The following is a 25,828-nucleotide window of genomic DNA, read 5'->3' as shown; positions in this document are numbered from 1 at the left end:
GGGGGATTACAATGCAGCACAAAAATATAAAGGTTCATTCAGACATAAAAATGTTATGTCTGAATATGTTAATAATCTTCGTAATATATCTATAAAACCAGATTGCTGTGAATCACTCACAGTGGTCTTCGACCCAGTGTACACCTGGCATCAACATGTGGATAGCTGGAATCACTTCACTTCACATCTGGCATTAGAATGTGTCAACACATGCGTCTACAGGGACCACTTGTGATTGGATCTCACTTTTCCGCTCTATATTCATATAAACGCAAACATCACTTCCGTTTGAGACCAAATGCCTTGTTGTTTTTAACCCGCAGCAAATCTCCCTTGCCTGATGTGCCGGAAATTAATAAAAGGAAGAAGAAAGCACTCGTAATTATTTCTATGGGCTTTTCAAAATTTCCAGGGATGGTGGACGAAGCCAGCTTGCTGTACGCAATTTGTGAACCAACTGGAGACGAGAAAAAGGAGGAACAAACAGAGAGCTGCGCTTTGATGACGTATTTTACAGCTACATCCTTGTTCTGGACGCATTAGAACGCATAAGCACTACAAAATATACGTGGTCAAATGTTTTCCAGTGATTTCAGTGATCAAATTCCAAAACGTCTCAGTGCTCGTTCACCCTTTGAATCGCCTAAGACGCATGTTACTACCAGGTGTACATAATTAATAAAGTTTGGAAAGATTTGAAGTGAATCTAACTATAGAAGACTTTGAAATACTCTCAGAAAAGCAGGCTTTTGTTACATGCAAATTAGCTTTCAGTTACAGAAAATATACTGCCAACAGTAGAACTCTGCAATTAGACCTACCAGCTAGTCCTTTTGTATTTCTTGAAATGTGTGTGTGTGTGTGTGTGTGTGTGTGTGTAAAATAGATTAACTCATATCTTAGTTTCAGGTTCTACCATTCTCCTGTTCCTGTCATGGTTCTCTAATTACCTCCAGTTTGCGTTGGTATAGCTAAATGATCCATGATCAAACACTGTCATGTACACAGTGTTAGCTTCTTGTCTGTATATCACACATACACACACACACACACACACACACACACACACACACACACACACACACACACACACACACACACACAATCTATATCTCCTGTCTATTTTCTCTTTTTCTCCCCATTATGGTTTTCCTGCTGCTGATGTTGTAAACGTCTGTACTCCCGCCTCTCTGTCTGGGATGTGTGTGTGTGTGTGTGTGTGTGTTCACTACTGTGAGGACAATAGGGTGTGTGCTCTCACATATAAATGTGAGCATCATATCTCCCTTGTCTCTTGGTGTGTGTGTGTGTGTGTGTGTGTGTGTGTGTGTGTGTAAATAGTGTATTTTTGTTATCAACAAAAACTTGTCATGTCAGCGTGTGTGTGTGTGTGTTTGTGTTATGTGTGAGTGTGTGTGTGTATGTGTGTAGCTAAATAGGATTTCCTCAGAGTATGAAATCTGAAGCTCATCCAGGTGGAACATTGACTCCTAAGCAGTGTAGAAAAAAAAATTGAAAAACACATCCTGCAGATGACAAAACTTCATGTTTTACATCACACACACACTTACATGAACAGCACACACACACACACACACACACAAACACATACACACACACACACACACACACACACACACACACAAACACATACACACACACACACACACACACACACACACACACACACACACACACACACACACACAAACACATGCACATGCATATAGATTTTCTACTAAAATTCCTCTTGTCTGGTTCTTTAAGGCGAGATATCATTTTGATTTATTTCAATTCATTTGCTTCCTTGTCTCAGCGGACTTTTTTTTTCTTTTTTTACTGACTCACTTTTTATAGTTATGTTTCACTACTCTACAGGCTTTGTAGATTAATAAAATATGTTACTGATTGAAATTGAATTTACTGCTGAACATCTTACATTTCCTGCACAAATGATGACTAGCTAAAACAAAATTAGTAGTTTCACTTCGTTGGCCTGGACAATATGAGCAAAAATGATATTACAATATGTTTTTCCCCCTTCTGCATTCCTAATGGGGTAGACATTACATAATTAAATCAAGTAACTGAAATATTGTGCTGGCATAACACATCTACAGTACATCTATTCACTGAGGTAATCACTCATGCATAATAAATTACATACATTAACATTCACATATAGTGACATGGGATGAAATACAAAATATAAATGGTGTAGTGTACTGGTTACTTCTTAGAACCGAACCCCAAAGAAACCAAAAGGTTATTTATAGTTTATAATACAGTATTATTTATTTATACACCCAGTTAGCTTCATGCTAACTTGAATGGGGATAAAATGATTGAACAGTGCAGCTCTTTTAGACTTTCCAAATGTTATGGCACCAAATTGATCAAATGCTGATAGTGATGTGGGAAAAATACATTTTTTTTTCTCTTACAAAACATTTGCATTATATAAAGAAATGTGTTTCTTGTCTACCGGCAGTAGCAACATTAATTAAATGTAACAGGTGCAGTGTGTTGCATCATATGATAGCCATGTCTCTCACCAGACGAGATACACGTCAACACTGGGAAATTGGACAAAGGAAAAAGCTGACATGTGTGGTTCACATTGAAACCAATAGGAGTGGGTGATTTCAGGTGCAGCATATATCACAGGTGTGAGTGTCCCTTAAGACCTCTGGCCCAAACCTTTCAGAAGCAAAAAAAACTGTTGACAAGCAGCTGACCAGAAAACGTTGCCATAAAAGATGAGATTGAAGCGTCAACCATATTCAACTTTGATTTTGAATGCAGAAATCATATCATATCCTCAAAATACCTCATCCTCATACTTTCTTTTATTTCAGCCTCTGAATTCCTACTCAAACCACAATATTTGCGAGTAGAAACGATTGCATGGTTAAGGATAGGATTAAGTATTTGATAAAATATCAACGCCTGTAGTTTATACCGTCGTATTGCTGCTGAGAGTATGCATCCAAGTCTATAGCTCTCTCCCAAAACCATCCCCACCACTAGCACCGGGTGTCTCCACCATAACCTGCAAACATCTGTCGCCAAGCATACTGACAGACACCTTGCTTGTTAAACTTACTGTCATGTGCTATAAATAGATGTTATGTTCCTCTTAAACTGATTGATGCTTGTGCATCGGGGTGTAACACAAATCAAATGGCCCTCCTACTAATTGCTGATATTTTACTGTCTTGCAGCAGGCAAGAAAATGAAGGGGATTGAATTGAGAATATCATTAGCTGTCTTTGTGTGAATGCTGATTGTAATTTTGTTTCTGTGTTGCAGGGGACGGACTACAAGTTTTCCCACTGCACGACTACTCCTGCGTCTGTACACGGCAGTCACCTCTAAATGATGGAAACCCTCATCACTGATTGGCTTGTCTACCGTCTGACAAGCGGAGCTTAAAGATGACATCTTTGCTGTCCTCTTCTTCATTGCAGTGCTCGTTGGCAGGACCTTTTTGAGGAATATTGTCCGTATCGTGAGGAGTAGTTCTCAGATTTCCCTTCAACTAAGCTGTAGGTAACTGATGGCTGCTACATTTCCACCGGGTGGTTTGCACTGCCTGGATTTTAAAAAGGATCATTAGCAACCACGACCTCTTCTGCTCCAGAGTTTTCCCCTTACTTATGCTTGTGTGCGAATGTGGTTTTAGTGTGATTGTCTGTTTGTGTTTGCATCTGCATGGCGTAAGTGAGGGATAGAAAATAAGGATTTTTTTTTACTCGAAAAGGACAAAAGAAGACGCAGCAAACAAGTTGAAAACAAGGAGTCGCAACTATGTCCCAGTGGAGGCACCATTCAAGGACTGGTGGTCAGCTACTCCAGACTGCCAAGAGTAAGAGCAGGATGATGGGATACGTAAGGCTTGAAGGTTCCTTAAGCAGCGGCCGGTGGGTGTCCTCTCTAATAGGGCTGGGACTGATGCTGCTGCTGCAGGCATCTCCTACTGCTGTGTCGGCTCAGAAACTCGACGAAAACGACCCGGTGGTCACCACCACATACGGCAAGCTGCGTGGCGTTAAAAAAGAGCTCAACAACGAGATTCTGGGTCCCGTCGTGCAGTTCCTGGGCGTCCCGTACGCTGCCCCGCCCACCGGCGAGCGCCGCTTTCAGCCACCAGAGCCACCGGCGTCGTGGCCGGAGATCCGCAACGCCACGCACTTTGCCCCGGTGTGCCCTCAGAGCATCGTGGAGGGCCGCCTGCCGGACGTGATGCTGCCGGTGTGGTTCACCAACAGCATCGACATTGTGTCCACATACGTCCAGGACCAGAGCGAGGACTGCCTCTATATCAACATCTACGTCCCCACTGAGGATGGTGAGTTAGCCTGCGGGCCCGGGGCAGGATGATTGTGGGGCTGGTGGGCGGAGGGTATTGAGCCCATCACATCCTGGTAGAGTGAAGGGTGTGTTGTTTCTGTCTCTGTCCCTGTCTGTCTGTCTGTCCGTCAGTAGAGGGAAAGCATGACATCGTGCATGTTTAATGTGCATGACACTGCTTATAGAACATAAGTGTGTGAAAGAGTGGTTGTGTGTGTGACATCCATGAAGACCAGTTAACCCTTTCATTCCACTCCATAGCTGCCTCCATCTTCTTCCTTTCGTTTTCCATCTTTCCCTCCTCCTCTACCTTCCTGTTGCTTCTCCTCATTGCCTTGTTTGCTCTCCTCTGCAGACTCCATCTCCTCCTCTCCTCATTACTGTAGCTCATCATAGCATATTGTGCCAAGCCACAATGGCTGCAGTTCATTAAACAAGACAGTCGTTGTCATGACCATCACCGATTGATTTGGCTGAATGACTGGCTGAATGACTGGCTGGCCAACTGGTCTATTTCATTCTTTCCCTCTGTCTTTATTTCTCCCTTTCCTTCCTTTCGGTTGTGTGTGTGTGTGTGTGTGTGTGTGTGTGTGTGTGTGTGTGCGCGCGTGTGGGTGTGTGCATGACAGCTCCTGTGTGCGTTGCGCGTCCAGGCTCCATGTTATTCTTTAGTCTTTTATTCATTTTACAGTCAAAAGAATATCCAAGGAATGTGCCAGGAAACCGGGCAAGAAAATATGTAGACAAGGAGGTATGTATGATCTGAACGCAACCTATACCATGCCACAGAAAGAAGAAACTAGGAGGGGGAAAAAAAAGAAGAAACTTCTGGTGCAGCTGAGAGCAATCATGAGATCAAGGTCTACAAATTATTCAGGTCTCGACTCGAGGCATCTGCAGGTTTTCAGAATGCTAAATTTAAGAGACAGGGCCATTTTTCAACGATACCTGGAGGTAAATTTAAGGGCAATTTTAAAAACCAAAAGTGGAAGTCTTCTTCTGACTGAACATTTGTCCGACTTGGGTAAGGACCATTAGACATCCTGCACGTATTAGCAAAAACATATGTGCTACTACTACCCTGAATGAGCCATGTGATTTGTAGACCTTGTGATGTTGATGCCGAGGTAGTGTTGCTCCACACTCCATGGTCCATCCATGTGTGCTGCCATTGGTCAGCAAGGTTTGGTGATGTGATCGGCTGCCAGATCTGGGGTCAGAAGCTGTGCGGTAACGAGGCTTGATGTGTAAGGAGATAGGAGCATATTAGATCAGACACGCTGTCACAAACACACACACACACACACACACACACACACACACAGTGATGTAGTTGCATGCAGTGTTAAACAAGATGAGCTCAGGCTAGACCTTGACTGTGTAATCTCCATTAAAAGAAGGCAGAGCTGTGTTCAGGTTGGCCCGGTCTACTGTATCAAGCACTGTTTCATCAAGATAATGCCCTCCTCCTCCCCTCTGTCTCTCTCCCTGTCTCCCAGCCTCTCCTTCCCTGGATGTGTGCACGCTTTTTAGTGTCTATACATGTTTGTGTGAGTGTGTGTGTGTGTGTGTGTGTGTGTGTGTGTGTGTGTGTGTGTGTGTGTGTGTGTGTGTGCGTGTGTGTGTGCGTGTGCGTGTGAGAGAGAGGGAGAGACAGTTGCTGACAATGTCCTTGATAAAGTCTGGGTGTTAATGTCATTTTCTTGGCAGCAGGCTGCATTATCACTTAGTGTACATTCCTCCTCTACTTACTACACAGATACATGTGCACTCTAACCTCTCCTTTCCTCAGACGTGTTGTACACACAGAGACGCAATGGGGGAATGCTTTTAAATTGGGAGATTACAGAAGCTTACATGTTAGTCATACAGCATGGAGAATCACCATTATAAAACCAAGACCCAGACAATCTGGAGCTTTGGTTAAGAAAACAACGAGAAGAAAAGAAAAGCAAGATGGTGGATCTGTGGCTTTGTTAAGGTAGAAAGTGTTACCCAATTACCCACTGGCTGTGCATCACTTTATTGAAGTGTACATACATGAATGCATGTAGGTCACATTTTGTTAACAGTATGTAGTGGCTTACTCTGTCAAAAGACAAAGTTCAACAACACATTATTTATTAACACTGCATTATAACTACAGAAAGTAATACATTTTCACTTTCTTATGTAATAACTGCCACATTTTGCAGTGATCTCTTGCATTTTGTAATAAATAGCTTGAATGCAATATGTTATACATGTCCCCACATTTTGCTATAAATCATTACTTATTGCAGAGGATGTTTCAAGATGTGTTCAAGAGAGCTAAGGAATACAGTGACACTTGTGGTGTTGGTCAATAATAATAATAATAATAATAATAATAATAATAATGTAGATAATTAACTGTATCTTTTTTAATTATTTGAGCTTGAAAGCACAAAATATTTATTTCATGACATTTTTTTATGAATGAAGACATCCATGTTGGTTGGTTAATACATAATGTATAATGTACTAATACATTTTCATAAAAAAAAGTGCAACACCCACATTTTGTAATAATCACTGTAATATCTAATAATGTATTACCAAATGCAGCAGATTATTACAAAATGTTGGTTCATTCAGTCCAGGTATTATTATATATTTACAGTGTTCACTTTACCTCATTTGTGAACAAATAAGAAGCTTACTACAATTCTTACAGACAGTAGGGCTACATAATACATATATATATATGACCAACTGCAATTTTCAAATCATATCGCAACTGCAATATCAGTCAAAAAATTAATTCAAATGTGTTTAGCCAGAACAGACAGATGACACATTAAAGGACTTGAGGTAGATTTAAATCTGAGAGATATTCCTCACAATATGGAAAGTATTGGAATTTTTAAATCAATAAAAAAAAAGAAAAAAAAGAACAAATGTTGCTTCTATTTGCAGACTTAAAAGTATCAGCCATCTACCTGGACTTTAAAATACTATACCCAACATGTATGTTAGGCTGGTTGAGCGTACAGCTTAGATGGCTGACATGTTTTGGAATGACTGTTCAATATAGCATTGGTCATTCTAAACAAAATTATCTGAAGCTGTAATCTCAGAACACAAGCTGTTTGCTTGTTTTGATTTGAGCTATGTTACACCAGGAACATGAGAGCTTCCACACCTGTCTGCTCAGAACAAGCTGATGAAGCTGTGCGTGATCACTGAGGAGCCGGCCAGATGAATGCTTTCAAGCAGATGGTCAAATTTTATGACATCTAGTTAAAAAAAATAAGGTGGTATAAAAAAATGAAGTACATTTTCATACTTTCACTCTGTCCTGATCTGTGCCAGCCTGTGATAACATCGCTTTGAATGTTATCAGCCCATGGTGTTATCAGTTGTTATCACTTCCATTATAATGCTTTAGATAGAGCAAAATAGGAAAACTGCACTTTCAAAAGAAAAGGTTGTGATTTAGACGTGATTCATATTTTGATCTGAAAAAAAACTACATGGTTAGGTTTACATTGCTTGAGCGACCTTACGCACACAACTTAAATATGTTTGTTGCTCTTTATATTACGTCACCTGATTTCCTCCTTTCCTCACGTCATAATTACAATGGACAATAGAAGTTGCTGCCTGACAATTTTGAACCCCACTGCGGTGATCCAGTTTACCAATCGAGGGTAACAGCTTACTGACCCAATTAGTAGGTACAGTAGGACAGTCACACCTCAGATCTATGCTCCTGATGACAACTTATGAAGACCATTTAATTGGCTGATAACATTCGAAGCAGGTGGTCATACCTGAGAATTACGCCTTTATTGGATTTTGCACATCATGATTTACTTCCAGTGCCTACCTTCAGTGCTAATACAGGAAGTAGTGTGCCCTATATGTAGCGAGGTCGAGGTTGCAGCAGTGGATGGCTGTGCACTGCATCAGGTTTCAGGCCTTTCTGTTACAAACCTTTAATAAACCTTCGCCCTTTTATTAAATGTACCAACAATCGTCCCCTTACCTTAATAAAGTTTGTTTATTCGCCAATATTCATGTTGCCCGACTGTAAAATGAATGCTTAAGTACAATTGTTAACTACAATCTTCCAATAATATTAACCATATCACAGTTGCTTTGCAGTAATATTTTAGATAACACAATTTAAAAAATGTATAGTAGGCATTGGATTTAAAAATAAAGTTAAATGCAATCAGCGTTTTGCAGAATCATCTCGACATTGTTGTCTGGCAATGCAGTTGTCAACAGGATATAAAGTGTACCTAAATATTGAGGCCGGCAACAGATATACCATATTTCCATGATGTGTCATTTTACTAGGATTCTTAGGGAGACAAAATCAGTTAATTGGTTAGCTCTTATTCACGGGAGTCATGTCTGTCTTGTAGCAGTTGTACAGCGTCACACAGAGGCCCTACTGGTAACCATACAGTCTTTGTGGAATCTACAGTCAGTTCTACAGCATTCTGGAGGTTCCCTTCACAGTGGCAAAGTCTATTTCTGTGGATTCGTTCAGTTCGGTCATTATCAGTAACACAGTAGCAGTGTGTGGTCAGTGGTGCATGGTGTGAGTGGACAGATCATGGTGAGTGACAGGGTAATTTCATGGCTAGATGTGTGCAGCCACAGCGATGCATTAGGTAACTGGGTTGGATTGGAAGAGTTAAATTGTGGGAGGGACTCAAATCAGTCATGATCAATCAAATCATCTGTGTTCTGTTTTTTTTTTTCTTTTTTTTTTTTAAGTAACACACTCAGTGTCACATCAGTACTACTGTTGTGTTGTCTAACAGTTTAGAACTTATGTGAAATGGCAAAAAAAAAAAAAAAAAAAAAATCTCTGTCCAAAGGGAAACCATCCTGGAGCTGCAGGTGCGAAATCACCATGAGTGGATATTTGGAACCTTAGATTTCTTTTCTGGAGAGATATTCAGAACTTATGCTCACAACGCTCCCAAAGATCTTGAAGATCCATTTACTGATTCTCGAAAAGGTTGAGCAATTATTTAGACAAGTGCAACAGAGAACTGGAAGTGGACCACTTTTATCAGGCTGTTCTCACACACTGTTCTTAGCTATACCTACACACATTATGAGCTTTATTTGTATATCATTACATTACAGTCATTTAGCAGACGCTTTTATCCAAAGCGACTTACAATAAGTGTATTCAACATAGGTATTCAAGAGAACTACTAGTCACCAGAAGTCATTAGTGCATCTCCTTGTTTACTCAAGCATCTAAGAGCATGAACCAGAACATAAACCAGAGCAAAAGTACAGTGCAAAAACAAGCCAATACGAATACAATAAGTGCAACACACTAATAAGAATACTATAATTGGCATGTAATTGTGAGCCCCTACAGGTGACGAAGGATAAAGAGTGATAAGGTCCATGTAGGGAGGGGTGCTGGCTCTTAAAATACCAGACTGTCACCCAGAACACCGCTCTCCATGTCCTGTGTGAAACCATTGACTAATGCTACGTTGCCTTTTCCTGTTACTAACCAAGTGGTTTTGTAGTCCCACTGCATACTAACTATGGTTCACAAGGAACAAAGAGAACCAAGGTTAAAAGGGGCAACATGTAGAGTGCCAGATAATGGGCAGTGATGAAGAGCAGCATGAAAAGGCAGACATTGGGTAGTAATGGAGTCAGAAGGACAAAAAACAGGACACAGAGAGAGACAGTGAAAGTGAGTGACGCACAGTGTAATTGCTGTGGGACTCATCTCCGTGTCCTCATAAGGACTATTGTACCGTCCGGTGCCATGCTGGTTCAAAGAAGCCTTCTGTGGTTAAAGTAGTGTTTTTGATGTGTCTGGATGGAGTACGGTCATTAAGTTATCACATGCTGAGAGAGCGGTCTCTGTAATGAGATCAGTGGTAGCAGCACTACGGTTGGTCTTCTCTCTCCCTGCAGCATGCATTCATTTTTGAAGATTGAAGTAAATGCAATAGAAGCTCACGTCTCACAGATGACGGCTAACTGAACAAAAAGTTAAAAAAAAAAAAAAGTGACACAGAAAGTTGCTTGAAAGGAGAACAAAGGCGTTTCTGTTTTGAGATCAGACACAATTTCATATGACATGCATATTAGTAAAAATCATTGCTACACATCTGTGATGGCTTTCAATGGATGCCAATGTTTTATGTAAGGTCGATATTGGAACTACAAAATGATTTGAATGACATTCTGTAGTTGTTTTGTAGCAATGCGGTGCTGTAATGTAATGCAGTTTACAAATGTTTTTATGTATGAATTTCAGAGGCCTGTAGATACAATTACTAAAATGATTAACTTTGTTTTTGTATCTAGTATTGGCAAAAAAGTAAGCTGTAAAATATACTCTGACAATTTATATTTTTAAAAATACATGAAAAACAAGGAGGAAAATAATCAGTGATTCTAAGTAGCTATCTATATCTTTGGACCATTGTTTCTCTCTTCTTGCTGGTTCTGTACTTTTATTACCTCTGTCTTCACTAAACCAACAGCTAAATGCTGGCATGGCATGTTGATGCCTCAACCCTACGGGTTGTCAAAAGGCATTATGGGTAACAGAAAAACACAAGCTGATGCAGAAGTACATGCAAGAGGGCAGTTCATAGCACAAATCCAAACACTGTGAATAATAATGGCAAATGCATTAATATTATTGAATATATTAAGACAAATATATTTATCTGAATCTGACATCAGGACATGTTGAGAATATCAGAGTGGTTTTGTCTTTAATAATTCATTGGTTTGGAGCTGGCATAGCAACTTGTCATGAGGCTGTTCTATATTTAAGCATGCTAGATTTTGTTGTTTCAGTGTCTACGCACTTCTATGACATTTTAGCAGCTAGCGGCAAAAGTCAGTGCAATGAAAGATGGACTGCTTTCTGGAAACAAGCCGTCAGCTGTGTTGATGTCTGAGCAGAGCTGCAGCTCAGAAAGGAAACCCATGTAAACATGTGATATCCATCTTGACTGGCAGTGCTGGATACGGCCTCGGCAAGACTGAAAATAAAGTACGTTTAACTTGGAATCTGTGTGGAGCAGTTGACCAGCGTGTAAAAAAATGCAATATCATTAGAATGTGATGACATTTTTTATAATTAATGTAGGCCATGTAAATTACATACAGAGCATTCCTGCTGTTAAATGTTAAAACGCTGTTAAAAAGTCTCATTTAACACATTCTAATATAATCTAGCCCTATAGTACAAATTCTGTCTTGTCCCCAGCTCACCAATGTTTATTTTACGAATGAACACTTTGACAAAATATCTCTTCAACATCCTTTTCTTCCACAAATAAGACGAGATGAGGACATCGACATCATTAAACATTAACTATGACTATATGAACGTACAATATTGTTGACAAAAAAAAGATGTGACTAAAATGCAGTTTTTCAAATAAAACTTCATCAAAATCTAAAAAAGAAGACGACATGAAATCTTATACTTTTTTGGGGTTTGTCCAAGGCAGCAGATTTATGTCCTGTGCTGCTCGCTCCAGATCAGGTACATGAGCTCAGTCAGGAGTAACTTACTTTCATGAGTTAAAGTTAACAATGACATAAACAGTCGATCTACTCCAGCTAAACTATCTCTGCCATTTTCAATATAATATGTTGACTAAAACAGTTTTCAATGACTAAAAAAGGTCCTGTTTTCTTTGGCCAAGTTAAGACTAAAATGCCCAGATTTTAAAACCACTCTTGTGTCATTCAAAATACAACTGCAGCCAGGATATGTTTATTAAATATAAAGCTACAGCCACGATACGGCTAGCTTGGCTAGCTAGTTTGTCTTTGTCCAAATGAAAAAAATGTATCTCATGTGTTTAAAATGTAAAAATGACAAGTTATATGTAAAATAAAGACAAAATGCTTTTTGCTGCACACTTACTGACTGAGTATTTAGTCTCACAGCACACTGCTTGTGTGCTTCATGGAATCAACTGCTCACCCTTCTACGCTGTCAGACCTTGAAAAACAAAGAATGAAAAAAGACTCTCTTTAAGGTCTCTGTTGGGGGCTGGAACTCCCTTTATGTTTACTTCATGTTGAATTAAGCATTTGGCTTTTAAGACCCGAACTAGGACACTTAACTGCAAACTAGGCCATTTCCCAGCGCTTGTACAAGCTGTTTATATCGCAAATAGTTCCGGAAATATTTCAACATGTTGCATTGCACGTCTCCATTCCGGAGGGGTTTAGCATAGAAGTTCCATTGTTAATGTGAATTTCATCAAGATGGAGGCAACTTCATAGAAGGTGAAATTTTCACCGTTTGCCTTCACGACTCCCTGTCTCCCTCACCTCTGTCTTCTTCCTGTGTCTCTTTCTCTCCATCTGATCTCCCTCTGCACAGGTTGGCCTTTTCCGTCACGTCTGTCTCTGTCTTTCTATCTGTCCTGACCTTTTCCCCCTCCTACATCTCACTTTCCCTCACTGTCCTTTTCTCCTGCTCTTGTCTTTTTCTCAACTATTCCTCGGGCTTTGACCCAGTTTTGCAGTTGTTGAAGGAGGATCCTGGGGGACGGGCCGCACACACGTGCACACAAACAGAGTGGAGGAAATAGAAGGCAAGAATAGGCAGGGCCCGTCTTGTTTTTGGGTCTCCCTTGAGGGTCTCGGTCACCTCCACTCACAACTTAACTTCTACATGCTGGTGTTTCCTCTCAAGGTATTGTGTTGTGATTGGAGGGTGAATGTCTGTGCAGTAATAATGTTAAGTGGTCGTACACAGCCAAAAACGTTGTAGGCTGGTGCTGGACCAAAAGTTATAAGTATAAATTAGGGCTGGGCAAGTTAACGCCTTATTATCGCGTTAACGCATTAATTAATTAACGGTGACAATTATTTTATCGCGCGTTAACGCAGTTTTTTTTTTTTATTATTAAGCGGACATTTTTAACACAAGAACCGGTGTTACGGTTTAACCAGGTATTACTGGTTAACCACGGTTAACTGGCGACCTTCAGCCGAATCCGTCAATTTGCAACAGCTGCCGTAACTACGACAACAACAGACGCATTGGTTAAACCGTAACACAGGGCAGCTAGCAGTGAACAGCTGTTTGTGTGGCGTCTCTTCCTGTTTCCTTCACCTACATTCCCCTGGGTCCTAAGTCCCTCATTGTACAGCTTCTTATCACCCTCTATGTACCAACGTACTTATAACTATTACCACACATATTACACGGTAATCAGAGTTGAACATGTGTCTGACCAAAATACCAAAAAAAGGAAAAAAGGAAAAATTATTTTTGTAGAGTTTATAAAGTGTTTTTGTTTGGAATATGTATAACAAGCATATCATTTAGTTAGACATGACTTAGGTTTGCAGTTTTCAAGGTGTATATTTCAAATTGCATCTATTACACACATGAAAATAAAGTTGTGAACACCGGCTGAATATCTATGATCAGAATCATTATAACTGTATTTTAACTGCTACTGTGTAAAGGGAATACTGCTGTTAAAAAACACCTTATTTGTTTTAACTGTTTGCAAACCAAATGTTATTGAACTTTTGTTCATATAGCAGTACTTTTAAAATTAAGATTAATTGCAAAAAAACATGCCATTAATCGTGACTAAAATTTTTAAATCGTTGCCCAGTACTAGTATAAATAGAAATAAATAAAGGGCCGCATGCAGTAGCCCTCGGAAAAAGTAACGCCTAAAATGGCATACACAAAATGAATCAGGAATGGCTTCTCAACCATAAGGCTTATGCATATTTCTGGTCTCCTTTGAAAGGTATGAAGCTAAGGAATATTAATCCATTTTAAGTAAACCAATTTTTATTACCATTTCAGAGTCAAGGGGGATGCAATAAAGGAACAATTTAGATTTTGATCCTTGCCTAGTATACAATCTAAATGTCAAGGACAATATCACTATGATAATTAAGATCTATAGATAATTATGCAACTCACTGTCTCATACTACTCTTCTACTACAACTGGGACTGTACATTTGATGAAAATACAATAAAATACAACATTTATGATACAATTTATAAAAATATACTACTACAGTCTCCATGTTTTTGCCATGTTTACTGTTTCCATTTTGGTTGTTTACTGGGAGTTTCACTTCAAATCACTTTCCAAACGGCCATGTTACAAATAACATAAATCTCCCAAAAACAGCAGTAAACAATAGTAATAAACACAATATATGACCAAAGAGCTCCATGCTATAAAGCAGTTAAATGAAGAAAGCAAAGGCCCACAGGGCTCAAATATCATAAGAATCCCCTGAATCATGAGAATATAATCAAAACAAACTTGTTGCTGTATTTTGCCATCTGCTGGCTGCATTAAAGTACTAAGAGCGAGAACTCCCTCAGATGTGAAGTTTGACTGCTTTGCCACTGTGTGTTTGGATGTGAGGTGTGTTCATGAGCAATAGAAAGCTTGGGATTTCTACTTTCCAGCAATGCTAAGCATGATATTCTAGACTGATTATCCTGGATCTTTTGAACACAACTTGCTTGTATATTTACGAAGGTTAAATTGGTATCAGTATTCTTGTTGAAATACTTTGTAATAAGACGTAAATTGGACAACATACAATTTACGAATTCTGACATGAATAATCCATGTTTTCAAAACTTTATAACGTGACTATCTTCTATAAATAGATCATCTTCCATCGCAATTTATTGTAGGCCTCAGGGGTTGACCCGGTACCGGGACTGTTGGGTTAAACAGGTTAAGTGAAATGAATTAGCACATCCAGTTACATTTTCAGCTAATGTTCTTCTTCAATATAGAATATTAGCTTGAAATGTCACTTATGGATCTGTCTGATGTCTTCATGGATTTTGGTATGTGTGTATGTGTCAGGATCATTTGAAGTTCTTTCCTCTGTGACACGGTTGTGTGTCTGCACAAATAAGACGGATAAAAGAAACCGTGTAAATTTTAAGGCACCCACAAAGGGTCAAATATATTATGTATACATATATTTGGTGCAAAACTGGCCCCTTTCTATGCAACTGAGCCTCATTAGGCAAAAACAGTTTGACAAATATCAGTGCTAATATACAAACACAGTTACAGTGAAATTATTAATATCTTTAGAGAGTGAAAGGTAACTGAACCACGTTGACTAGGATGTTGAATCCCGAATCTTCTCTCTGTCACTTTAAATTACCTGCATTACGTTTTGAAGAATGCCTTAGCACCTCGTTGGTAACTACCTTTAGATTGCAGTCTGAACATTTAATTGTTATTTCTCTCACTTTGTTATCGATAATTGCAATCAGACACAAAAAAAATATGTATTGCACTCAGCTGCAGAACTTGATAGGTGTGTTTGTGTTGTAACATCATTAGCGCAATATCTTTTGTGAGTCGGACCATGAGACGTGCAGATAGAACACAAACGATCCGCAATTCAGGGTGCTATTAGTAGCCACAATTCTCTGCCTAACAACTATTATCTTTTTACAAGGCTGTCAGAGGGTTTTATCTTACTTGATGGTAGAAAACACTAGCTGTTGATCATACCTCGAAGCATAATCTGCCTTTTATTTTTCCAAACAACTGCAGTAATGCACGTTAGAGTGTACCCTGTTTGCAATATCCACAGTTATTTAAAGCTTATTCTACCATTCAAAGCCTCTCTAGAATGCAGCAGAAATTACTGGCAGGATGGGGATGACACATACCAGTTGCTGCTGGTTAGGGGAAGAGTTTTCCACTGCCTCTCTCTGTGATGATAATAATTATAAAATGACTGTACAGTAAACAAAATTAGTAAAATCAAACCTTGTTAATTTATATTCCAAATGCTAGAGTTAAAAAATTGTCCTATTGTTCAGAGTTACTACTCCTGGCAAGGATTAGGGTTAGATATAAGGGGCCTGTATTGCATTAGGACAAAGCCCTGCTATAGGCCATAATGTTTATCTCACCAAAGAATATTAAACAAATTAAACAACATTCCTAAATATTCCTAAAGACTTTAAACCAGATGGTTTGTCACAGAACCATCTGGAAAGCTGTCACTGGCAATTGTTTGTAAAAGGGCAGATGATTGGATGAACTAAAAAAGCCTTCAGTGTCATCTTTGGATCTCCTTTCAATGAAGAAATACTCTCCAGTTCTGATATAATTGATGCTATTGCTACCATCTTCAGGATTTGTTTGGGTCAGGTCACTGGCTAGTTTGCCGCAAACACAACATTACTTGAAGCCTGACAAGATGGAATGGGATTTTGTCATATTGCAATAATTCAGCTGCCATGGAAAGTAATAAAGACTTTGTACGTAACATGTAACCTTTGTCCTGAAAGTAGTAGTGGAGGACATGTCATGGGATCTTTAAAATCAAATATTGTCATCCTCATGGGAGCATGAATTTGTTCGGGGAATTCCATGGCAATCTGCTTTCCCGAATATAAAAGGATGTGAGAAAAGTTTGGGAGAGTGAGGTCATGGAGATCTGGACTGTGCTCCACATGGATACACTACCCTGTGACAGAATGCACTGTAGTTTTATTTCCAGCCTCAACACCAGTCAATATTCCCGTAAGGAACAAATGTTTTTACCCACATCGATTGGCACCTCCCGGCTGCTGTACCTTGATGGGTGACATGTGGTCAAGCTGTCACAGTGGACGAGGACAAATGTACAAGTTATTTATGTTGTCATCTGTGACTTACAGTACTGACTTTACAAAGACAATGAAGACATTTCCTGGTGGGCTGTAGTTGGAGAGACATAAGACACACCAGAATCCAGAATCCATGGCAACATTGTACTGTATGCTTTGTAATAATGCTTCATTTTCTACATGAACCTATAGATGCGTGTCAAATGATGGCGTGCTGCTTAGCTGCTGTGTTTTGAAGTGTAGGCACCGCTACATTTCAATGACACCACAGCTTTCAATACTGCGCTAGTCAGTAAAAAGGCTTTTACGCCTCACCTTCACTGGCCTGTACCATCTGGATAAAGGGTTGTATGTGCTTCAGAAATAACCACTGAACAATGGCACAACGAACTGCTTTACAAACACAGATTACAGTAAACCCAAAGTATTAAGCAAAGAAATGATCTCATTGATGATATTGAGATTGGGAAATGGCAGAATCTGCACTGAGCAAGAACAGAGAGCCGAACTAGATATTTTGAAGCAAAGTGATTAATGTGCCAACATTGTTTTATTCACTGGGCTCTCATAGTCAGCCAACTACTTCCAAACAGCATTCACCTTTTTAAAGTTCAGTTTTCCATTGAGTCTTTATTATGCATGGGAACAGAATCATCATCAAAACATGCATCAGTTGATCCTAAAGTGCTTGGAAATCAGAGACATCGGTTTCTCCTCTGCTGTGTTGTTAGTTCCCAGCTGAATCTGTCAGGCCTTTCAGGAACAGCAAGACGAGAAAAATCCTTTATGTCCGCAGTCTGCAGGGATGCAAAACTCACCAAATGTATCTATTGTATTGATTGCAATAGTTCTGCCCTGTTCAGAAGTTGATTTACACTTTGCATGATACACTCAAAATAAAGTCATATAGGCATAATTGCTGCAGCGACTTTATTGTTTATACCATAGAGAGTCCAGTCTCCGTAAGAATTTAGGTACCACAGACGGCTACAATAATCATCTTCCACCATTTCTGATTCAACAACACCAGTCATTCGCATCAATTTGTATCTTTGCATTGACTTTGTATGTAATTGCACGAAAAGGTTGCTTTGCGTTTAGTGTGAACACAGCCACAATTCATTCCCCAAGCTTAACCTCAATGTAGTGGGCCTGTACTCAACTGTATATGTTACATATTTCAAAAAATGTTGCTATTGGATGTTGAAATCCCATGACTGAACATAAATTGTGGTTTTGCAGAATCAATGGTCTTGACTGCCAACAGGAAGTCAATCAGGCCAACAAATCTTAATTCAGTTTCAATGAATTTACTGATCACTAACATGTACAAAGAAACAAAAGCTATCAACTCAGTGTAGCCAGCATAATAATAAAACACCCAGCATGTCCAAGATCACTCAGAGGGGAAGGAATATTGTGAATTGAACAATTCACTCACTTTCACATTAAATGATGAATTGGTCGAGAGCCTTTTGAATGTTTCTTTCCTGGTCAGGGAGCATGACCTTGGCTGGGTGTATGAACTGTTTTACAACCTATTGTTTTTCCAAATAGTTACACACACAGCAGCATCCACCCACCTAAACCCAGACATGCACACATTCACACTCACACACATACACACAAACACATGCAACCCTGCTCAAGGTGACAGCATTGATAGTTGCTTATACATATTCATGACACTTGCATTACAATAAATAAATAAGCAGCTTATTCTTTTTCTTTTCTGAATATTAAATGAAGGGCATTTGAACCTTCGGCGCACCGCCAATATCAGCCATTGTAGTTCCACAAATTACAGCAACAGCAACTGCACAAAGAGGCAGGGGTACAAATATCATAACATTGCCTCATTTTAAAGATTCATCTCGCCAAAAAAAAATCAATCTTATATTTCCCGCTCCTGCTTTTTTAGCGCTCTGTCGCTGCAGCCATAGCGGGGACACATTTAGCCTCATGTATATTTCAGACACAGCACATTGTGAACAGCGCAGATAGACACGGCCTGGTGAAAAGTAACAGCTTTCCTCATAGTTTCCATTTCATTCCTAGTCATTATTTATGGGGCCCCCTTTCCAAAACGGCCGTACAAACTATGTAATGCATGAAGCTATTTGCCTCAATGATGATGGAGAGGCAGCTGTAAACAAACTGTAAACAATAATATTAGCTTCAGCACACCAACGGCAGGAGAAAGGAAATAAGGGTTATTGAATGAATTACAACATTATTTATCTTGTACCACATCCTTGGTTTTGATCAGCATGAGTGTGAAGTATCTGTTTGTTGCAGTCAGAGTAAGCAATGTGCTGTAGCGGCAAAAAAGGTGCACCTTGAATTGAAAAATAGACAAAGAGAGAAGAGGTCGATAGAGTTGGTGTAAATAAGAGTCAATACATTGTTGCATAGAAATTAACATGGTATAAATGACAACACCACTAGTGGCTATTACAGATCAACATGACCATGGAGGCTTTTGGGGCTTTACAATTTATACATATATGACATCCTCTGTCTCGGGACCCTCACAGCAGAACAGGAAAAACTCCCCAAAAAACGAGGAAGAGACCTTAGAGAGCAACAGAGGAGGGATCCTCTATCAGAATGGACAGAAGTGTGATAGATGTCATGTGTACAGAATGAACAACATAACAGAGTTACAACACATTCAATGCATATGACAAAAATTATTCGTATAATGAGAGTAGAATATAACTATGTAGAAATAAACAATCTTCTCGCTGATGGTCTATTTTAATGAAGGTCATACAGAGACTGTTTCATAACCAGTTAAAAGTCACTAACTTCAATGGCCCATTCAATTTGACTTCCATTTCAAAGATTCTCTTATTCAGTTTTTAACTGTATATATATATATACACAGATATGGTGTCTGTGTGTGCTTTATAACTAGTAACAAGCATGCACTAGGGCCCGTCATAAGAGCATGCACTGGGGCATGTATTGGTTTTATATATTTTTTTAATTTAATGTTTAATACCTTTGTTGTACATAGAGGTGTGCATTGTAGCCAATGTAGTACAGGTTGTTTGGGTAAACAAAATAATTTCAAATAAATACATATAATTTTATATCACACCATTAATATTATGTGATAAATTGTATGAACAATCAATGGAAATATTGTTTATGGATATATAAACCTATATATAATATATTCCCAACCCCTACCAGACACAGTAGAAATACATGGAGAAGCACCAAGAAGTTGTGCCACAACTCTGTGATAAATATGTCACAGCACTGGAAGGTTGATTAGACAGCAGTGACCCTTTAGCAGCAAATAAGTCAACAAAATAAATAAAAACAAGGAATCCCTCTCAAATGACAGAAATAGCAGAAGAAGAAGCAGAATAATGATTTCCACAATTAAACTCACTGTCTTTTGATCAAGCTATTTTGGGAGGCAAGAGAACGTTTTGTTGAACATTCTCTTCTGTAGTTGTTAATTATTCAGCTGGCGAGTGTGCATGCTAATGATGCAGCGTTGGGTTTGCATGGGTTTGCCGCATTCATGTAGAAGCAAGTTTTGCATCATCTCAGCAGCACTGAAGTGCACTTAACACTGAATAAACACAGCTGAAACAGCCGCCGATGTTCTGACCATTACATGGTTACTACACCAAAGAGCTAACTGGTTAGACAGTCTGCATATTTCCTCAAGATTAACTCCGAGAACGTCGGAAAAGCTTTGAGCACGCTGCAACTAACCCTGACGTGCAGTGGTGCAATCACTGGCAAACATAGAATTATCTTCTGTACTTATTTTACTCTGCAAGCTGTCTTTGCCAGGACATGTGACTGTTGTGATTGCATTAGCATAACATGTCAAATCATATTGAGATCTTTGGAAACCAGGTCAAGATGTCTGACTTTCTCCTACATCCAATAGTTATTTTGTTTATTTATGGAAACAGGAAGCCATCTTCTCATGTCGGTGTGATGTTCTGTGCTACATGGGACCCAACAGCATATTCTAGTGCAGAAGACTATGAACTCTGCTGTTAGGGGGCTGCCAAGTTCCTTTAATTATGCTGTGATGTTAAATTGGGTATGGAGGCATAGAGCAGACTGCACGCTGTAACCCTGGCATCATTCCCAGGTCCAATGTATCCATAGAAACATACAGACTCACTGCTACCCAGTTCTTTACAGGGCTTGTTGGCACGGTGAAGTCAGGTGAACATAGCATTTTACGGTGTGGTGGCAGCAAAATGTCCCAACTGACACTAGTGTGTTGCAAAGCTAGCATTAATACAGGTTAGCAACAAATAAATCTATAGTAACGAGTGTACATTCCTGTGTTTGTCTCATTATCTGGTAGACAGCTACTGGAATGACAGATGCATGTGTGAATTCATACATATGTAGAAGTGTCGACTTTTCTGTGCACGTTCACAGTGCAGCGAGCGTTTGCATGTGTGCATGGAAAGGTATAAATGGAAAAGGTGATGCTGGCCGTATGTTGGATGCAAGTGTAACCTTGGCTTGGCAATGAGACAGGGAGCGTTGTGGCAGCTTTAGACATACAAAAGACCTAATGCGTTGTGAATGCACACTTTCTCTTGGCTTAACATTGCTGCATTGTCAAATTTACACATTCTTATGGGTTTTATATTATTTTGTATAACCTTGTTGCAGCAGAAAACAAGAAAAAAACATTCTCTTTTACTTGCATTATTTCCATTTCAGTATTTTCTAGTGTTTTTGACCCTTATTAGAGAATACAAATCCTGATATGTCTGCCTCTGTAGCTTCAATTTAGATCATTATTTTTAATCTTTATCCTGTGATTTCCCAGACACATGGAAGAGCAATGCTGAATCACTGGAATAACCATTAAATAACTAAGACAAGTAGGTGCTTTCAACATGTGCTTCTGTAAATGTGGCTCAATATCACTTTGACCGAATTTTACTTCAAACTCCAAAGAGCTTTCATACAAGAGCATATATTTGTCTGTCATCAACAGTACAGTTTTTGTGTATTGTGCAAAAAGGTGTTAAATGAATCTCTGAATATTTGCCTAAGCATGAGTGAAGTTCTGTAAGTGCTATGTCTCATGTTCATGATGTTTATACAGCAAGGCTGTCCCATATAGTATAAATCTTCAGTTTTGAGAGAGCACGAATGAGCTGTAATGCTGTCAAAATGTCCTTCATTAGTGTCATTGCCTTATAAAAAAGCCCTTTTGAAAACAGATTACTTTTGCTGGAGGAGGCTCAGCAGCACACTCTGTGGAATCGCACAGTTCGTCACGTCTCACTGTCTAATTGTCTTGATTTTTTATTTGAAGACTTTAAATATGTGAGACTATTTTATTTTGAAATGTACGATTCCTCCTGTCCACCTTCAGTCTCCGTCCTCCAATCTCTGTTTGTGGTTCAGTCACACACGAGCAGATGAAAAGTCATTAGCTCTCTCCCAAATTGCTACCTCGTGTCTCATCTATAATATTTATGTGCTGCACTAACAAATACAGAAGAGTGACAGAACAGCTTATTGCCACAATGAGAAGTAATGAGAAATGTAATTTGCTGTTGCACAACTACATAAATCACTTAAAGCCCTGCAGTCATATTCACTCCAAAGGTGCTCTGCAATGGACCAGCCCTGGCATTAATCAAGGCCTCTCTGTCTGTCTCTCTGTCGCTCTCTGTCTGTGTACTTTATGTTTCCAAACTCACTTTTAGTTCAAGTTTGTGATTTTGATGTATCGCTAGATGTCAAGTTCGAAATGACTAAAATAGCTTTGTTATCAATTTGATTATGAAGTATAACTGAGTTCATTTAATGAATGACATGTCTCTTTCAAGTTTTAGAAAAACACATTTCCATATATGACAAGAGATTAAGTTGTCAAATCAGTGTGACAAAATAAAATGCTTCAACACTCCAAAACAAGTACAGACCAGTGCTGAACAAAAACACATGAATTACAATGTTAAAATAATGCAATCATTATAACAAGGGTATGAAGTGGGTCACTTAATGTTAATTGCCAATCATCTCTACCTATTAAGGAAAGAAGAAACAGAAATTGCAAAAACATTTTTAATGCACTGGTCAATTTATAGATTTGGGGCTATGTCTTAAGACCAGTGGAAAGGAAACATCCAAAATAAATGTTTTTTTTTTCATCCTTTCTATTTGAATTTCTAGATTTCTAGATTTTACTCACCAAAAATCACCATTAGATAATGCCTCATTTGCAAATTGAACCATAACATTTTTGAAAAGTTGGGATACAAAACATATTTGTCTTAAAGTAAGTAATCAGCTGGGCTTCATTAGCCAAAGATTGTCCACCTATTCCTCTGATGTATCTAGTGTATGTAATTTAACAATACATATATTTAAAGGTGTTTCTTCTCAGAGTCAGAAATCTCCACTTCAGTGCACTTACATATATAAAACTAAAATCTAGAGTCTGAGGGTTTTTACAGAGGGGTTTGCTCATATATAATTCTTGCCTGATTTATACAACATTTTATTACAAAAAAATGTCGAAACATATTTTTTTTATGGCTTTTGACAGTATTTTCTGATTTATGAAGTGATACAAAGAGATATCCAAAATTCCCTCAGTAACAATCTTTGACTCAAATATGTCAACAGAATGATTGAACCTGGCTTCATCAGATTTCTGCTTTGGAAATTTCTGCAAACTAACAGGTTTAAGAAGACAGTGCCTCATTTGCAATTTCAGAAAACTTTTTATGCAAAAAATACTTTCTCTAAGTAATCAACTGGAAAAGTTTCATGGTGATATCGATTCATTTTTTTCTATTCCCCTGTAGTGTCTCTTCATAATAATTATCGCCTGCATAGCAGTGGAATGATACAAATGCCTGAAATAAAGAGATTCAAATCAAGCAGTAGACAGACTGCTGACAAAGATCGCTGTAATGGAGTGGAGGAGGTGAAGGTCAGTTCAGTAGAATCAAACAGAAAGGTAATGACTGTGACCATTCTACTCTGTTAGAAGCTTAAAACTGCTCTCTCAATAACACTGTGCTACAAACGTGCCGCTGTGTCTGCAGCTAGCAGCTGGATGATGGTCGGCTTATTACGCAGTATATAGTGAATACAAGTTACTGTTGCACTGGCTCCTAATGTGCTCAAGTTCTCTGATATAGAATTCCCAACAGTGATTGGTTCAGCCTATTGCACTCAAATTGCATCACTGGGCAACATGAGGCCACTTTGTAAACAGGAAATAGAGTCACTGATATGACGATTGTATAAATAAAAACCATGCCCACTGGCCCTTTATGATGGCCAGTAAAACTATACAATAAAGGAAAAATCCATTCGTTGGTATTCCAGTCACACAGCCAGTCTTCTGAAGTTTGTTTATTCACACATTTACATTATCTAAAGTTTTGCTCCAGTAATCTCTGTTATATTGTTCTGTACAGCTGACCTTTATTATTCATGAATGCAAAGCTGCTAGTTATCCCACCCTTGTATCAGTCCCAAGCTGTCTTGATACGGACGCACAATGAGCGCTTCAGCATCTGTAAAAGATGCCCCAGGTTTAACACCAACGTGAACCCACCAGACAGGGCAGGAGCGGTGGTGGATGGGTCCAACCAACCAGGCTCTTCTCACCCAGCATCCTTAGCTTTACCTATGAAAAATAAGGCGCCGTAATTCGTAGATATCCTGATAACCTTATGTCAGATGACGCCGTGCCACTGAGTTGCATGACCGTTATGTCGGTAGTTTACGCTACATTACAAGCATACTGATTTTAAGCCAAACAATGAGGTATTATCTAATCCTAAGTGGTTTTGTTCCCTAAACATAACAACCACAACTTGTTACGTTAAACCACAACATTTTACTATGTTAACCACGCCCAAACCCGGGCTGTTGCCCAAATGTAACGAGTAGTGATGAGATCATGTTTAATTACCCAAACATAACATTATATTTGACATAAGTTACCATGAGTTACTCTTTGGTAGTATTCCAACAGGGATGTTATCGTAAAACTCTGCTTGGGGTTTGCCAGACAAAACTGAACATCCGCAAATGAGGCTGAGCTAACAGCATGCACAAAGAAACTAAATAGATACCTGATGACATTATTATTCATCCAAAAAATAAGATATATTGCATCAAGGCAGCAAAGTCAGCGAGACAGCTGTGTTTTTATTCTCAGCTGTGGTTGCTGATTGAGGCACTTCCATAATTTGACCTTTTTAGGCGGTGCTCACCACTATGATAATAGATAGATACAGTAGATAGGTACTTTATTAGTCCCGCAAGGGGACATATTTTCACTACAGCAGCATTTATAGACACAAGTAAAGCAAAACATAACAGAGTAAAAAATGTTGAATATAAAAATGCACAATATATACAATAAAATAGAATAATATTAAATTGTCTAACTAAACAAAAGTGCAAAGATTTAACCAAACAAAACAAACAACAACAACAGTTTACAGTGATTTATTGTAACGTCATATTGCAGAGGACAGGAATGATCTCCTGTATCTGTCCTTGTGACAGCGGAGCTGGATGAGTCTGTCCCTGCAGTAGGTGGTGGAGAGGGTGGAGAGGGTTATCCAATATGGATAATAATTTCTTCAGTGTCCTTCTCTCCACCACCTTTTCCAGAGTGTCCCGTTTGCAGCCAATGATGGAGCCGGCCTTCTTAACCAGTTTGTTAAGTCTGTTGGTGTCTCCGGCTCCAATGCTGCTCCCCCAGCAGACTACGGAGAAGTACATTGCACTGGTTACAACAGACTGGTAGAACATCTCCAACATCTTACTGCACATGTTGAAGAATCCTCAA

At 39.0% G+C, this 25,828-nt stretch overlaps 1 protein-coding gene across 3 annotated transcripts in view; it reads left to right on the top strand.

Annotated features, from left to right (window-relative positions):
* nlgn1 (neuroligin 1) overlaps positions 1-25,828 on the top strand; it is a 429,789-nt gene that overhangs the window by 145,700 nt on the left and 258,261 nt on the right. For 2 of the 3 annotated variants that reach the window (XM_068707744.1, XM_068707743.1), the window contains exons 2-3: positions 3,313-4,351; positions 5,045-5,104. In XM_068707744.1, the coding sequence (XP_068563845.1) occupies positions 3,811-4,351; positions 5,045-5,104 (601 nt within the window). In that variant the 5' untranslated portion in view covers positions 3,313-3,810. The remainder of the gene's footprint in view (positions 1-3,312; positions 4,352-5,044; positions 5,105-25,828) is intronic. The other variant, XM_068707745.1, reaches the window with a different exon arrangement.

This window comes from Cebidichthys violaceus, unplaced genomic scaffold, assembly GCF_023349555.1.
Source record: "Cebidichthys violaceus isolate CVI_PGR_0920_01 unplaced genomic scaffold, fCebVio1.0.p SCAF_13, whole genome shotgun sequence".
Taxonomy (NCBI): domain Eukaryota; kingdom Metazoa; phylum Chordata; class Actinopteri; order Perciformes; family Stichaeidae; genus Cebidichthys; species Cebidichthys violaceus.
This window is presented reverse-complemented; position numbering and strand designations above follow the sequence as displayed.